Source organism: Hemitrygon akajei, chromosome 2 (genome assembly GCF_048418815.1).
Source record: "Hemitrygon akajei chromosome 2, sHemAka1.3, whole genome shotgun sequence".
Lineage (NCBI taxonomy): Eukaryota > Metazoa > Chordata > Chondrichthyes > Myliobatiformes > Dasyatidae > Hemitrygon > Hemitrygon akajei.
In genome coordinates, this window is record NC_133125.1 from 211,478,527 (window position 1) to 211,495,377 (window position 16,851).

At 44.5% G+C, this 16,851-nt stretch overlaps 1 protein-coding gene across 7 annotated transcripts in view; it reads left to right on the top strand.

The window, feature by feature from the left end:
- LOC140720334 (butyrophilin subfamily 1 member A1-like) overlaps window positions 1-16,851 on the top strand; it is a 46,266-nt gene that overhangs the window by 23,663 nt on the left and 5,752 nt on the right. For 6 of the 7 annotated variants that reach the window (XM_073035204.1, XM_073035227.1, XM_073035222.1 and 3 more), the window contains 4 exons: window positions 474-593; window positions 5,155-5,187; window positions 10,253-10,279; window positions 11,999-12,025. In XM_073035204.1, coding sequence (XP_072891305.1) covers window positions 474-593; window positions 5,155-5,187; window positions 10,253-10,279; window positions 11,999-12,025 — 207 coding nt within the window. The remainder of the gene's footprint in view (window positions 1-473; window positions 594-5,154; window positions 5,188-10,252; window positions 10,280-11,998; window positions 12,026-16,851) is intronic. The other variant, XM_073035213.1, reaches the window with a different exon arrangement.

Below are 16,851 nucleotides of genomic sequence, written 5' to 3' on the forward strand. Positions count from 1 at the left end.
GTTGAAATCAAACCCACATTCGCTGCTTCTGCTGGCAGCTCACACCATCCTATGAGCTCCTTCTCAAGTTTCCCAAAAATATTTCACCTTTCACCCTTAATCCAGGACCTCTAGTTCTAGTCTCACCCAACTTCAGTGGAAAAGCCAGCTTCTGTTTGTCCTATCTATACCCCTCATAATTGTGTATATCTTCATCAAATTTCCTCTTTATTCTCCTGTGTCCCAGGGCACAAAGTCCTAATCTCGTTAACATTTCACTGTAACTCGGGACCTCACTTTCTGGCAGCATCTTTGTAAACTTTCTCTGCACCCGTGCAATTTTATTCATATCTTCCCTTGTGGCTTTAGAAATACAGGGCACGTCCCAAAGTAGCCATGCACTTTCAGCCTTATTTTTCTGAAATAGAAAATGAATGATATCTGTGGGTTATTTTCAAGGCGATGTTGTCTAATCATTGGCATTTGCTTTTCAGATGTTTTCTTCCCCGTTGTCTCGGGCTGGCTGGTGTTCTTGTGTCTGCTCCTCTGTCTTCTGTTGATAGCTCTTGGTCTTGGCATTTTCTGGACCTTAAGAAGACGTAAATACATGAAAGGTATGGTCTTGGTCTCACGCAGCCATTGGGCAACACCGAGTCACAATTTAACCCACTTTATTCTTCCTGTTACCAATGAAATTAAAACACACCCAGTGGCTACTTTATTTGGTACAGGAGTGGAACCCGGTGTTGTCTTCTGCTGCTGCAGCCCATCAGTTTCAAGGCTCGATGTGTCATGTGCTCAGAAGTGCTCGTCTGCACACCACTGTTGTAACGCTTGGTTATCTGAATTACAGTCAGCTTGAACAACTCTGGCCACTCTCCTCGGATCTTTCTCAATAACAAGCCTTTATTAGTTATTTGCATTAATGTGCTGGTGTACCTAATAAAGTGGCCACATCGTGTAGCTTGAAATAAGTAGGGGAAGCGGCATCTGTGCAGAAATAGTCTGACACTCTTTTGGATCTTTGCAAACCATGAAATCCTGATATTTTGGGTTGAGGTTGGTTGATGTGGGGGTGGGGTTCCTGTGGGAGAGGATTCAGAGAGGCCCACGTAACAATTGGCTTCGAAGTGGTTAGGTGTCTGCAGGCCCAAATCCATGTGGGCTGGATGCTTGTCCTGGGGTTGAAGGACGGTGAATGTGACTGTGGGAGGAAGGAGTGCAGCTCTTTTTGCTGTTTGTTTTGTTGCTTTTTGTGTTCTGTGTTGTTCTGCTGAACATTGTCTGATATGTTGGAGATGGAATGTGGGGTAACACGTGCGGGCTGCCCCCAGCACATCCTTGGGTCGTGTTGGTTGTTAACACAAATGATGCATTTTGCTGTATGTTTTGAAGTCAACGTGATGGACACCACGGTAATGTAGCATGGCACTATTAAAGCTCAGAGCATTTCTTCCACACTGCCCTCAAGTTTACCTGATCCCTTTCCGACACCTCCCTCCCCTTTCTCAATCTCTCTGCCTCTATGTCTGGAGACAGCTTATCTACTGATGTCTGTTATAAACTCTCTGACTCCCACTGCTACCTGGACTATACCTCTTCCCACCCTGTTACTTGTAAAAATGCCATCCCGTTCTCTCAATTTCTCCATCTCCTCTGCAACTGCTCTCAGAATGAGGCTGTTCATTCCAGAACTAAGGATATGTCCCCCTTTTTGAAAGAAAGGGGTTCCCTTCCTCCACCGTTAACACTCCTCTCAACCATATCTATTCCATCTCATACATATCTGCTCTCACCCCATCCTTCTGCCACCCCACCAGGGATTGGGTTCCTCTTGTCTTCACCTACCACTCCACCAGCCTCCACGTCCAGCAGCTAATTATCCACAACTTCTGCCATCTCCAGTGGGATCCCACCACCAAGCACATCTTTCCCTCCCCACTGATCTCCCTCCTGGCACATCCTTGCAAGCAGAACAATTGCTACACCTTCTCCCTCACTACCATTCAGGACCCCAAACAGTCCTTCCAGGTGAGGCCACACTTCACCCGTGAGTCTGTTGGGTTCATCTACTGTATCCGGTGCTCCCGGTGTGGCCTCCTGTATATCAGTTAGACCGGATGTAGATTAGGAGACAACTTCGCCGAGCACCTACGCTCCATCCACCAGAAAAAGCAGGACTCCCAATGGCCACCCATTTTAATTCCACTTCCCATTCCCATTCCCATTCCAACGTGTCAGCCCATGGCCTCCTCTACTGCACAACAAAGCCACACATGTTGGACGAGCAACATCTTATATTCCGTCTGGGTAGCTTCTAACCTGATGGCATGAACATTGATTTCTCAAACTTGCAGTCACACCTCCGACCCTCCTTCATCATTCCCCATTCCCATTTCCCTCTCCCTCCTTACCTGCCCATCACCTCCCTCTGGTGTTCCTCACACTTCATCATTCCCCATTCCCATTTCCCTCTCTCTCCTTACCTGCCCATCACCTCCCTCTGGAGTTCCTCACACTTCATCATTCCCCATTCCCATTTCCCTCTCCCTCCTTACCTGCCCATCACCTCCCTCTGGTGTTCCTCACACTTCATCATTCCCATTTCCCTCTCCCTCCTTACCTGCCCATCACCTCCCTCTGGTGTTCCTCACACTTCATCATTCCCCATTCCCCTCTCCCTCTCCCTCCTTACCTGCCCATCACCTCCTCACACTTTACTTTCTTGCATGGCATTCTGCCCTCTCCTATCAGATTCTGCCTTCTCCAACCCTTCATCTGTTTCATCAATCAACTTCCCAGCTCTTTGCCTCACCCGCCTCTTCTCCCATTTTCACCTGTCACCTACTACCTTGTATTTCTTCCTCCCCTCTCCCACCTTCTTACTCTGACTTCCCAACTTTTTTCTCCAGTCCCGATACTGCTCTCAGCCTGAAACATCGACTGTTTACTTTTTTCCTTCGATGCTGCCTGGCCTGCTGAGCTCCCCCAGCATTTTGTGTGTTTTCGACATAATGAGATAAATAAATCTGAATTGGAATCCATTCTATTTCTGAAGTGGCCTAGCAAGCTGCTCAGTTGTGCTACATCCAGTGTTAAAGCAAAAGAACGATATAAGCAGATACTCCACCTGGTATCAACCCACGTGCTGAATTCTGACATCATCAGTTCCAGTCCAGTTGTCCTTGCAAAGGTCTCCCGGAGGACATTTGAGGACAGTTGTTTGTATTTTCAGAGATCCCCCACAAAAGGGATCTGTTGGCCACTTAAAGCAAATTTAGGCCATTCAGCCCTTCTACCATGCCATCCTGTCTAATTTATTATCCCTCTCAACCACGTTCTCCTGCCTTCTCTCTGTACCCTTTGATGCCCTGACTAATCAAGAATCTATCAACCTGTCCTGTAAATATACCCAATGATGGTCTCCACAGCCATCGGTGGCAATGAATTCCACAGAGACACTACCCCCAGTTAAAGAAATTCCTCCTCATCTCTGTTATAAGGAACATCCTTCTATTTTGAGGCTGAGTCCTCTCATTCTAGTCTCCACCACTATTGGAAACATCCAGTCTATCTAGCAATACTCAATAGCTTTCAATAAGAGCCCACCTCATTCTTCAAAACACCAGTCAGTACAGGCCCAGAGCCATCAAACTATCCCCACACATTAACCCTTTCATTCCTGGAATCACTCTCGTGAAAATCCTCTTGACCCTCTTCAATGCCAACACATCTTTTCTTAGAAAAGCAGCTCAAAGCTGCTCTCAGTATTCCCGGGTTGGTGTGACCAATGCTGTGTAAAACCTCAGCATTACATCCTCGACTTTGTATTCTAGTTCATGCCATTGGAAGGTTGGGGTACAGTTCCTGCCACTCTCTGTAAGCACTTTGTACATTCTCCCTGTGAAATACAGTATTCTGATTTTTTTCCCACATTCCACACATGAGCTGTTAGGGTCAGGATGAGTGAGTTCTAGTCGTGCTGTGTTAGTACGGCATCACTTGCGGGCTGCCCCCAGCTTTTCACAGACTGTATTGGTCATTGATATAGACAATGTATCTCACTGTGTGTTTTAATGTACAGGTGATAAACAAAGCTAATCTGTTATACTGACCAAGGCAGCCCTTGTAGGCAATATTCTGGAGTTGACTGCTGTTGTCCTTAGGTACTTCCTGTCCTGCTGGCAAAACTGCCCCAGCAGTGAGACCAATACTTATGGGAGCAGGTAGCACTGGAGTCCGAGCATTGACTACCGATCCCGTAATATCCAGTAGAATTGGGTTCAACGTGGACATGGACATCTCCTGCCAACTACCCAGCAGTGACCTTCTCAGCCAATGGAACCGTGCTGCTCAATGTTCAACATGTATGGAAGAAGCACTGAAAATAGTAATTGTACAAAACAAACCCTGGGTAGAGGGCCTCTCCCTTCAGGAATCACTTGGCAGCATGGTCACTGATCAAAGTGGTCAAGGCACGAAGGACCAGGATGCCATATTAGGACGGTAGTGATTAGCGCAATGCTGTTACAGCTCGGGGCATCGGAGTCCAATCCGGTGTTCTGTGTCCTCCCTGGGGAATGTGTGGGTTTCCTTTCGGTGCTGCAATACCCATTAATAGATTGATTGGTCATTGTAAACTATCCTGTGATTAGGCTCGGGTTAAATTGAGGATTGCTGGCAGCACTCCTCGAAGGGCAGGAAGAGCCTATTCTGTGCTGTATCTCTAAGTAAATAAAAATAAGTTTAAAAAAATTGGATCCGCAAGTGGAAATGTGCAAACAATCGTGAGGGGATGAACTTACTTGATTGGCAAGAATGACATCTCCTTATGGCAAATGGATCTGTGTATGGCCACATTACAAAACTGACCACATGTGGTGTTTCTGGAGATAAGGTGACACCCAGAATTCCCTCCATCCCAAAAGTCAGTTGTCAGCCAGTAAGATTCACTCCATGGGATATCAAATAATGACTGATAGCTTTGGATACAGCAACAGTTATGGACCTGACATTCCTTCTGTAGTACTGGAGTTTGCATTTGCTGGTGCAATTACTCGTTCAGTTTTGAAATGCAGAATTCACTCTATTCATTCATAATTATAAGCAGAAATAGATGTTAATGAGAGATGCTGGTGTTTATATTAACTACAATTCCCTTGTTGAATTTTCTAGGTCTAGAAGATGACGAATCCGTCAAACAGTATGGTGAGTTTATAATAACTGAAATAAATGCACTATAACAATGAATAAACTCCCAGCTCTTGTAGATGTGCCTTGTAAAGAGACCATAAGGTATAGTAAGACATTAGGCCATTCAGGCCATCGAGTCTGCTGCACCATTCCATCTTGGCTATTTTATTATCCTTCTCAACCCCATTCTCCTGCCTTCTCCCTGTATCCTGGCTAAAGGAATTCCTTCTCATCTCTGTTCTAAAGGGACGTCCTTAATTTTTTTGAGGCTGTGCCCTCCAGTGCTAGACTCCTCCACTGTTGGACACATCTAATCTACCTCAGCCTTGCAGTATTTGACAGGTTTCAGTAAGGCACCAGCGGCTGAAGCTGCAGTACAGGGTTGTTAAATGATGTACTGAAAATTGACAAAGCATTTAGACCATAAGATATAGGAGAAGAATTAGGCTATTTGGCCCATCAAGTCTGCTCCACCATTTCATCATGGCTGATCCATTTTCCCTCTCAGCCCAAATCTCCTGTCTTCTCCCAGTATTCTCTCATGCCCTGACTAATCAAGAATCTAACAACCTCTGTCTTAAATATTCCCAATGACTTGGCCTCCTCAGCCACTTGTGGCAATGAATTCCACAGATTCACCACTCTCTGGCTAAAGAAATTTCTCCTCACCTCTGTTCTAAATGGATATCCCTCTATTCTGAGGCTGTGTCCTCTGGTCTTTAGGCTCCCCATCATAGGAAACATCCTCACCACATCCACTCTGTCCAGGCCTTTCAACATTCGATAGGTTTCAATAAGGTCATTCCTCATTTTTCTGAATTCCAGTGAGTAGAGGCCCAGAGCCATCAAATGCTTCTCATATGACAAGCCTTTCCGATCCGGAATCATTTTTGTGAACCTGTTTGAACCCTTTCCAATGTCAGCACATACTTTCTTAGTTATGAGGCTCAAAAGTGCTCTCAATACTCCAAATGAGGCCTCACCTACTGATTCTTGAAAGATCATTATATGTGCCTTCACAATATCTTCAGCCACCCCTTTCAGAACCCTGGGATGTATACCATTGGTTTAAGTGACTTATCTACCTTCAGTTTCCCAAGAACCTTCTGCCCATTAATGGCAACTTCACACACTTCTGCCCCCTGACACTCTGGAACTTCTGGCACACTGCTGGTGTCTTCCACAGAGAAGACTGATGCAAAATACTTAATCAGTTCATCCACAATTTCCTTGCCCCGTTACTACCTCTCCAGCATCACTTTCCAGCGGTTCGATATCTACTCTTGCTTCTCTTTTACACTTTATCTGTCTGAAGTATCCTCTTTAATATTATTGGTTAGCTTACCTTCATATTCTATTGTTTCCTTCTTTATGATTTTTTTAGTTGCCGCCTTTTGGTTTTTAAAAGTTTCCAAATCCTCTAACTTCCCACTAATTTTTGCTGTATTATGTGGCTTCTCATTACACATCAGTGATTATATAAAATTATAAGCAAGCATAGGAAAGGTAAACGACAAGAAAAATATCAGCTCTACACTCCAATCCCACACATGCAATGTCAACTCTTTACAGTAACAAAACATGACAAAGCCCTATTCTCCTACAACATCCAGCTAAAAAGCTTGGTGGTTAGCTAAAAGGTTTGCTAAAAAGCTAAAAAGTGGAGGGAGATTCGTAAGATTACTTAAACACACAGCCTCTGTTTGTAAAGGATAAGGAGATCTGTATCCCAGAATAATGCATTTGAGGTAATGCATCACCTCAAATATAGAGGTGAGTCATTTAGGACTGAGGGTCTGTTAGTTCTCTGATCATCTGAATTTGATTAGAACATAGAACCTACGGTAGAACAGTACAGCACAGTACAGGCCATTCAGCCCACAATGTTTTGCCAACCATTTACCTACTTCAAGATCAATACAACCCTTCTCTCCCACTTAACTCTCATTTTTTTCTTTCATCCATGTGCCTATCTCACAGTCTCTTTAATGCTTCCAATATGTCTGCCCCTACCAGCACACCTGGCAGTGCCGAGGTTATGCCGAGGAACTTAAAGCTGTTCAGGCTCTCAACTCCAGATCCGTTTACGTCTATAGGGTTTACCCTGTCTCCATTCTTCAAGCAGTCCGCAACATTGAGGGAGAAGTTGTTTTCTTGATACCACTGTGTCAGGCTGATGACTTCTTCTCTGTAGGCTACCTGGTTATTATTTAATCTAACTCTGTAACATCAGTGTGGATCTGTAAGTACCAACCTTTGTTTCAAGACCTGTTTCCTTGTGAGATATTGCATGGTGAAAGGCTCTTTCAAACTGTACAAAGATGTGACATTCAATTTAATCACACAACAAACACAAACCATTTTTGCTTGAATTTACATAATATAAGTGACTTGCAACTTTTCAAAATGGGGAATAAAGGAAGAACAACCTGATGTTCATTTCCCATGCCTCCAGAGTCATAAAAAGAATCACAGAGTACTACAGCACAGATACAGCGGGACATTGATAGCGTCAGTTCAACAAGCTTTTTGAGGATGTGACTAAACACATTGATGAAGGAAAAACTGTAGATGTAGTGTATATGGATTTCAGCAAGGCATTTGATAAGGTACCCCATGCAAGGCTTATTGAGAAAGTAATGAGGCATGGGATCCAAGGGGACATTGCTTTGTGGATCCGGAATTGACTTGCCCACAGAAGGCAAAGAGTGGTTGTAGACAGGTCCCATTCTGCATGGTGGTCGGTGACCAGTGGAATGCCTCAGGGATCTGTTCTGGGACCCTTACTGTTTGTGATTTTTTATAAATGACCTGGATGAGGAAGTGGAGGGAGGGGTTAGTAAATTTGCTGATGACATAAAGGTTGGAGGTGTTGTGGATAGTGTGGAGGGCTGTCAGAGTTTACAGAGGGACTTTGATAGGATGCAAAACTGGCTGAGAAGTGGCAGATGGAGTTCAACCCAGGTAAGTGTGAACTGGTTCATTTTGGTAGGTCAAATATAATGGCAGAATATAGTATTAATGGTAAGACTCTTAGTAGTGTGGAGGATCAGAGGGATCTTGGGGTCTGAGTTCATAGGATGCTCAAAGCAGCTGCACATGTTGACTCTGGGGTTAAGAAGGCATGCGATGTATTGGCAAGCGGTAATGTTGCAGCTATATAGGACCCTAGTCAGACCCCTTGGAGTACTGTGTTCAGTTCTGGTCGCCTCACTACAGGAAGGATAGGGAAGCCATAGAAAAGATGCAGAGGAGATTTACAAGGATGTTGCCTGAATTGGGGAGCATGCCTTATGAAAACAGGTTGAGTGAACTCGGCCTTTTCTCCTTGGAGCGACAGAGGATGAGAGGTGACCTGATAGAAGTGTATAAGATAATGAGAGACATTGATCGTGTGGATAGTCAGAGGATTTTTCCCAGGGCTGAAATGGTTGCCACAAGAGGACACAGGTTTAAAGTGCTGGGGAGTAGGTATAGAAGAGATGTCAGGGATAAGTTTTTTACTCAGAGAGTGGTGAGTGTGTGGAATGGGCTGCCAGCAACGGTGGTGGAGGCGGATATCATAAGGTCTTTTAAGAGACTTTTGGATAGGTACATGGTGTTTAAAAAAAGAGAGCCCAGTAATTTCTACGGTTGGGACATGTTCAGCACAACTTTGTAGGCCGAAGGGCCTGTATTGTGCTGTAGGTTTTCTATGTTTCTAATCGTTAGTTTTTAAAGTTAGGTTTAAAGGCTTCTGCATGTCCTAGCTCACTGAGATGTAGATGTCTTTCTTAAGGAAAGACACTGGCTGATGTATGGTCACACAAACATCAGTATTAACCAGATATGTTGAAGGAGTGTAGGCCTTGCACTGAGGATGGTAGGGCACTGAAGAGTGTGGGAGAACAGCAGGATCTCCTCCCTCGGAGTGTCAGACACCCTGAGCCAATAGGCTGGTCCTGGACTTATTTCCACTTGACATGATTAACTTATTATTATTTAATTATTTATGGTTTTATATTGCTATATTTCTACACTATTCTTGGTTGGTGCGGCTGTAACGAAACCCAGTTTCCCTCGGGATCAATAAAGTATGTCTGTTTGTCTGGGAAAATAGATCCATGAATTCTTGAAAGTGGCATCACAGACAGACAGGGTCATCAAAAGATCTTTGGAAAATTGTCCTTCTTAAATCAGAGTATTGAGTGTTGAAGCTGGATGTTATGTTGAATTTGAATAGGGTGCTGGTGAGGCTAAATTCGGACTATTGTGTGCAGTTCTGATCACCCACCTACAGGAAAGATATCAATAAGATTGAAAGAATACAGAGAAAATTTACAAGGATGTTGTCAGGACTTCAGGATCTGAGTTGTAGGGAAAGTGTAAATAGGTTAGGACTTAATTTCCTGGAGCACAGGAGAATGAGGGGAGATTTGATAGAGGTATACAACATTATGAGTGGTACATATAGAGTAAACCAAGCAGGCTTTTCCACTGAGGTTGCATGAGACTACAACTAGAGTTCATAGGTTAAGGGTGAAGGGTGAAATATTTAAAGGAGAAATTGAGGGGGAACTTCTTCATCAAAGGGTGGTGTGAGTGTGGAACGAGCAGCTAGCAGAAGTGCTGGACATAGGTTGAATTTCAGCATTTAAGAGCAGTTTAGGTAAGTACATGGATGGGAGGGATATGGAGTGCAGGTTGATGGGATTAGGCTGACTGACGTTTTGTGGACTAGATGAGCTGAAGGGCCTGCTTCTACGCTGTAGACACAGAGAACTCTGTGGAGATGTCGACTGCAGGATATCAATTGACTGACAAACCAAGAGAATGACCCTGCTGTTTCCCTCCAACCGAGGAAGCGCAGTCTGGTCCTCCATTTAATATTTCTATGAAAAGATCACTTCTCCATCAGCACAGCACCCCACGGCATTGCATTGAAATGGAGTCTGTACGTTGAGCCTGAGTCTTTCACTTATGTTCACCTCCTCTGCCAGGGAAGTGAGGTTACCCACCCTGACCTTGGGCTATCATAGAAAATGACCAATAACTTTGCACCAATAAGGTTATTAAAGTATATTTTTCTTAATTTTTTTAGGCCACTGGAAACCTCTTGTTGAGTCAGGTAAGTCATAATATTTAACAGAAATGTTATGAAAATGTTGAGGAACGTAGATTCCCCGTGCACCATCAGTTTAAACTCATCTAAGCTGCAGAATGGTGAGAGTCAGAACAAACAGCGACAGGGCATAGTTAGAGAGGGTGGGAAGTAGATTGGAGGGATATCACCAAGGAAGACCATCTCAGTGTTATCATATGATAGATGTCTGAGTCAGTGAGCCCTCTGGAAGCTGGAGGCCAGACATGTCCTGAGGCTGGAGGACTGACTGTGAGTGAGTGGGTGGATGGGAACGAGGGAGCAATGGCCTGGCTTTACTCTTATTGTTATTGTTGTTAGTGGAGGTGGTGTTGGTGGAGTTGGTGTTGGTGCTAATATTCTTGTTGCATGTGCTCTTCTGAACATTTTGGTCAAATTATGTTGGCCCTGGAATGTGCAGTGACACTGGTGGGGTGTCCCCAACATATCCCCAGGATGTGCTGGTTGTTAACACAAGTGAAGCATTTCACTGTATGTGTCAATGTACATGTGATAAATAAATGAATCTGAATGTAGTAATGGGGGGATGTCTGTCATGCTGTGAATAAAACTGAAATGTTGAAAATAATTAACAACAATATGATGTAAGAACATAAAGAGGCCATTTGGCCCTTTGGTCTGATCCACCACTCCATCATGGATGATTTATTATCCATTTTAACCCTACCATCTCTGTGCAACATTTCACCCTGACTGATCAGGAACCTATGAACCTTCATTTAAAAATACCCAAAGACCTGGCCTCCACAGTCGTCTGTGGCAATGAAATCCACAGATTCACCACAAACCTGCTGAAGAAATTCCTCATCGTCTCTCTTCTGGGGGGATGTCCTTCTATTCTGAGACTGTGCCCACTTGTCCCAGACCCCACCCCCCACTATAGGAAATATCCTCTCCTTCTCCCCTTTATGTGAGCCTTTCAAGATGTTAGAGATTTCATTGAGATTCTCTCTCCCCCACCTCCTCCAACACACCCATTCTTCCAAACCCCTGCAAATACAGCCTCAGAGCCATCAAACACTCCGCATGTGTTGACCCTTTCATTCCTGGAATCAGATTATATTTCAGTCCCTTTGCACCCATACAACTTCTGATTTTTTAGAACAGTGTCTGTGCTGGGGTTGTTTACTTTGGAAATCAGATTCGGGTGAGACTTCAACTTTACATGCCCCCAGTTAGTGTAATTATGCAGTCTGTTCTACACCCTTCAACCTAGTTACAACATGACCTACCTCGAGGGCGACCCAGCTAAATCCAATTTCAAATTTGATCGTTGCTCTCTCAAAGAAAAATGAAGATTAGCTTTACTTGTCACATGTACATCAAAAACACAATGAAATGTGTCCTTTACATCAAATCGAATCAGTGCGGATTGTGTTGCCCCTTAACTCAAATGATGTATTTCACTGTATGTTTTGATGTAAAATGATGAATTAGTTGTGGGCATGCTACACTGGCACCGGAGCATAACGATGCTTGCGAGCTGTGCCCAGTACATCAGACTGTGTTGGTCGATGATGTAGAGGTGCATTTCACTTTGATTTCATGTTTCGATGTACATGTGACAAATAAAGCTAATCATAAACTTCCAATTCAAATGAAGGTTGAACATTATGAGTATAATTGCATGGTAATTCAATGTACAGGGAAAGTTTTTCCATACTAACTGGCTGTTTTTGTTTCCAGATTGGGAGAACATGTGTAAAAATCCAGGTAAGATCTTTGATTGATTACGATGGGTATTTTGGCTCCATCTGATGTTGCATCTGAATCAGAGTCAGGTTTGTCTACATCTGCGGCGTATGTTGAGAAAACTGTGGTCTTGTGGCAGCAGTACATTCCAATCCATCATAATAAAAAACCTATAAGTATATGTATATATTTTGACAAATTAAATAAGTCGTGTAAACAGAGAGGGAAAATAGTTGAAGTAGTGATCATAGGTTCACTGTCCATTCAGAAAACTGATGGCAGTGGGGAAGAAGCTGTCCCTGAATGTTGGGTGTGTGTCTTCAGGCTCCTGCACCTCCTCCTCCTCTGACGGTAGCAATGAGAAGAGGGCAAGTCCTGGGACATGGTGCTTCCTATGATGGATGGTACCTTTTCAAAATTCAAAGTACATTATTATCAAAGTATGTACATGATATACAACCTTGAGAGTCAACTACTTGCAGGCAGCCGCAAAACAAAGAAACACAATAGAACCCACTGAAAGAAACCGCACAGAACAAAGACCATCAAACACCCAATGTGTGAGAAAAGATCAAATTCTGCAAACAGTAAAAACGTAAATAAATCACAGGTAGAGTCTCCGAAAGTGAATCCACAGCCACGGAGCCAGTTCAGCAGCACAACTGCATCACCTTTATATCTCCGTGATGGTGAGGAGGCTGGTGCCCATGATGGAGCTGGCTGAGTTTACACATTTCTGCAGCTTTTTTCCCATCCTCTGCAGTGGCCCCTCTACCAGACAGTGATGCAACCAGTTTGAATATTTTCCACAATACCACTATTGAAATTTGCCAGTGTCTTTGGGAACATACCAAGTCTCATCAAACAAAAGAAAGATAGTCATTGTCAGACAGACAGACATACTTTATTGATCCCGAGGGAAATTGGGTTTCGTTATAGTTGCACCAGCCAAGAATAGTGAAGAAATATAGCAAAATAAAACCAGAAATAATTAAATAATAATAAGTAAATTATTCCAAGAGGAAATTAGTCCAGGAGCAGCCTATTGGCTCAGAGTGTCTGACACTCCGAGGGAGGAGTTGTAAAGTTGTAAAGTAAAATCCTCTTTTCAGACACCACCGTCAGAGAGTCCAATTCCACCCCCACAACATCACTGGCCTTACGAATGAGTTTGTTGATTCTGTTGGTGTCTGCTACCCTCAGCCTGCTGCCCCAGCACACTACAGCAAACATGATAACACTGGCCACCACAGACTCGTAGAACATCCTCAACATCGTCCAGCAGATGTTAAAGGACCTCCATCTCCTCAGGAAATAGAAACGGCTCTGACCCTTCTTACAGACAGCCTCATTGTTCTTTGACCAGTCCAGTTTATTGTCAATTCGCATCCCCAGGTACTTGTAATCCTCCACCATGTCCACACTGACACTTTGGATGGAAACAGGGGTCACCGGTGCCTTGGCCCTCCTCAGGTCCACCACCAGCTCCTTAGACTTTTTCACATTAAGCTGCAGATGACTCTGCTTGCACCATGTGACAAAGTTTCCCACCGTAGCCCTGTACTCAGCCTCATCTCCCTTGCTGATGCATCCAACTAAGGAAGAGTCATCAGAAAACTTCTGAAGATGGCAAGACTCTGTGCAGTAGTTGAAGTCCGAGGTGTAGATGGTGAAGAGAAAGGGAGACAGGACAGTCCCCTGTGGAGCCCCTAGTGCTGCTGACCACTCTGTCTGACACACAGTGTTGCAAGCGCACGTACTGTGGTCTGCCAGTCAGGTAATCAATAATCCATGACATCAGGGAAGCATCCACCTGCATCCCTGTCAGCTTCTCACCCAGCAGAGCAGGGCGGATGGTGTTGAATGCACTGGAGAAGTCAAAAAACATGACCCTCACAGTGCTCGCCGGCTTGTCCAGGTGGACATAGACACAGTTCAGCAGGTAGGTGATGGCATCCTTAACTCCTAGTTGGGGCTGGTAGGCGAACTGGAGGGGGTCTAAGTGTTGCCTAACCATAGGCCGGAGCTGCTCCAGAACAAGTCTCTCCAGGGTCTTCATGTTGTGGGAGGTCAATGCCACCGGTCTGTAGTCATTGGAGCCACTGGGGTGTGGCCTTCTTTGCCTTATTTGTAACTGCATCAAGCTGTTGGGCCCAGGCTAGACCTTCAGAGAAATAGACACACAGGAACTCGAAACCGCTCACCCTTCCCACTACTGATTCCTCGATGGTGGGTGTTCTCTCAACTTCCTCTTTCCAAAGTCTACAATCAATTCCTTAGCCTTACTGACAATGAGTGCAAGGTTATTGTTGTAACACCACTCAACCAGCTGATCTGTCTCACTCCTGTGCTTCTCCTCATCACCATATGTAATAGTTGTGTCATCAGCAAATTTACAGATGTTGTTTGTGCTGTGCCTGGATACACATTAATGGTTGCAGAGAGAGTAGAGCAGTGGGCTAAACACACGTCCTTAAGGTGCACCAACGCTGTTGATTGTCCACGAGGAGGACAATGTTATTTCCGATCTGCACAGGCTTTTAGTCAAGGATCTAGTTGCAGAGGAAGGTCCAGGGTTTGGAGCTTGTTGATTAGAATGAAGGATATGCTTTTGTTGCAATCAATAAACAGCAGCCTGACGTAAGTACTACTGTTGTTCAGATGACCTAAGGCTGAATGGAGAACCAGTGAGATTGCATCTACTGTAGACTGATTATGGCAATTGGCAACTCTCAGTGGGTCCAGGTCCCTGCTTAAGCAGGAGTTGATTCTAGTTATGACCAATCTCTCAAAGCACTTCATCACAGTAGGTGTGAGAGCCACTTGGAAATTGTCATTACCAGTTCACCCTGCTCTTCTTGGACACTAGGAATATAGAGCTTAGCTCCTCCAGTCATTCCCTGACATTGGCCTGAAGTGGAATGTACACAACTACCAGAATTTTGGTAGAAAATTCCCTCAGCAGATTAAAATGATGATATTTGACCGCCAGATGTTCCAGGTTGGGTGAGCAGTACTGGGATAGAACTACCACCTTTGTGCACCACAATGAGTTAATCATAAAGCATATTCCACCGCCGCTGCTTTTAAATGACAGAGCAGTCCTGTCTTTGCGGAGAATGGTGAAGCTGCATCTAAAATGGAGGGTGGTAGCCATGTTTCTGTGAAGCAGAAACACAGGAACACAGCAGTCGTTCCCTGATGTCCCTCTGGTACAGTAAACTTGCTCTGAGGTCTTCAGTTTTATTTTCCTGAAACTGTACTTTCACCAGCAGGATAGTCAGCAGTGGAGCACTAAAGCTCTGCATTTTAATCCTATCTGGGTAGACCAGCTCAGCTTCTGCAGTCTATTTTATGAAAGAGGAAATGCACTCTTGACCTGGCTCTGCATTCTGGGATCCACCAATTATGAGTCTCGACAGAATTTTTACGTGTCTTAAAATGATGTGATTACTGAAGTACCTGTGGCTGTGGATTTCAGCTGTGGTAGTCTTGAATGGGAAAATTTGACAATTCCAATTGGAGGTGCACACAAAGAGTCGCCGAATATTGGCACCATCTTGATGATCCATTTTGATCCATAAGCACCAGAATATGTATTTGAAAAGATCCCTCTCAACCCCCATGATGGGTACTTTGTAGTTTCTCATTTAGTGCTGCTGAAGGGGCTTCAAACACAGTTGGTATAAAAGGAAACAGGATATGCACCATCTGAATGTTCCAGTTGGAATGAACGGCCAGTTGATGGCAGCTGCAGGGATGTAACTTGGCCGGGAACCAGAAATGAAGAGCTGTAACACCAGCTCTTAATAACTCCAGGATTTCCCCTGCAGTGAGAGTGAGACCCACCCACAAATGTGCCTCGGCATCCGTCATCCTCTCTCTGCCCGACTCTTGTTGCCCTCCATTCCTTCCAGGTTGCATTCTTGTTTCCATTGATCTCATTCACTGATCATGTTGCGACTCAGTCTCTTTGGATCTCAGCTGCTTAGCAACATATCAAATGTCATCTCTTTCCAAATTATTACTGAGCTTTGTCTCCAACTACCAGACTGCGTCCATTTTTTCCCTTGCAAGGAGTAGGAATGCATAATGCCTCATCAGTCTAATCCCACCTCCTATCATTTCCTGTTGATGACCATCTATGTCAGTGTCAGGCCACCCATCCTGAGAAGTGAGATCCTAGAACGCTGCCTTTCTATGACTCCAGGTTCCTCTTTCTCAGACTATCAGTGTAGAGCAGTTGGATCTAATTCCTGATTCCCTCCTCAAGCCTGTTTTGGAGAGTTTAACCATCCCATTCATGTGTGTGCCCTGGCAAAGGTGTTCTCCTGGTCCAAGCTGACCAGGCAAGTATCCGCCCACTCTCTTGCACGTAGGTAGTTTGTATCTCTGAGGATTGCATAGAACATATATGTCAAACTCAAGGCCCGCGGGCCAAATCCGGCCCGCGGTGGAATTATCTTTGGCCCGCGAGATAATATCTAATTACTATTAAAGCTGGCCCCAGTAATCGAAGCACCTATGGCGTATGATATGGCTAATGCTGAGTTTATTCAGGTACCAGGTTTTCAGGGTTTTTAGTGTTTATTCGGCAGTCTTGCTCGGCAGTCTTCTTCATAAGAAACGGAATTTGTAAAGTGAAACACTTTGTAGTTATAGCAGAGACTGAGACACATGAGAGCAGGCTGAAAAAACGGAGGCAACGAAAGCTGCGTTCGCACACGTCCGACTGATCCGGCCCGCATGAAGCTGCATTTTGCTCAATCCGGCCCGTGACCTAAAATGAGTTTGACACCCCTGGCATAGAACATAGAACAGTACAGCACAGCAACCAGCTTCCACCA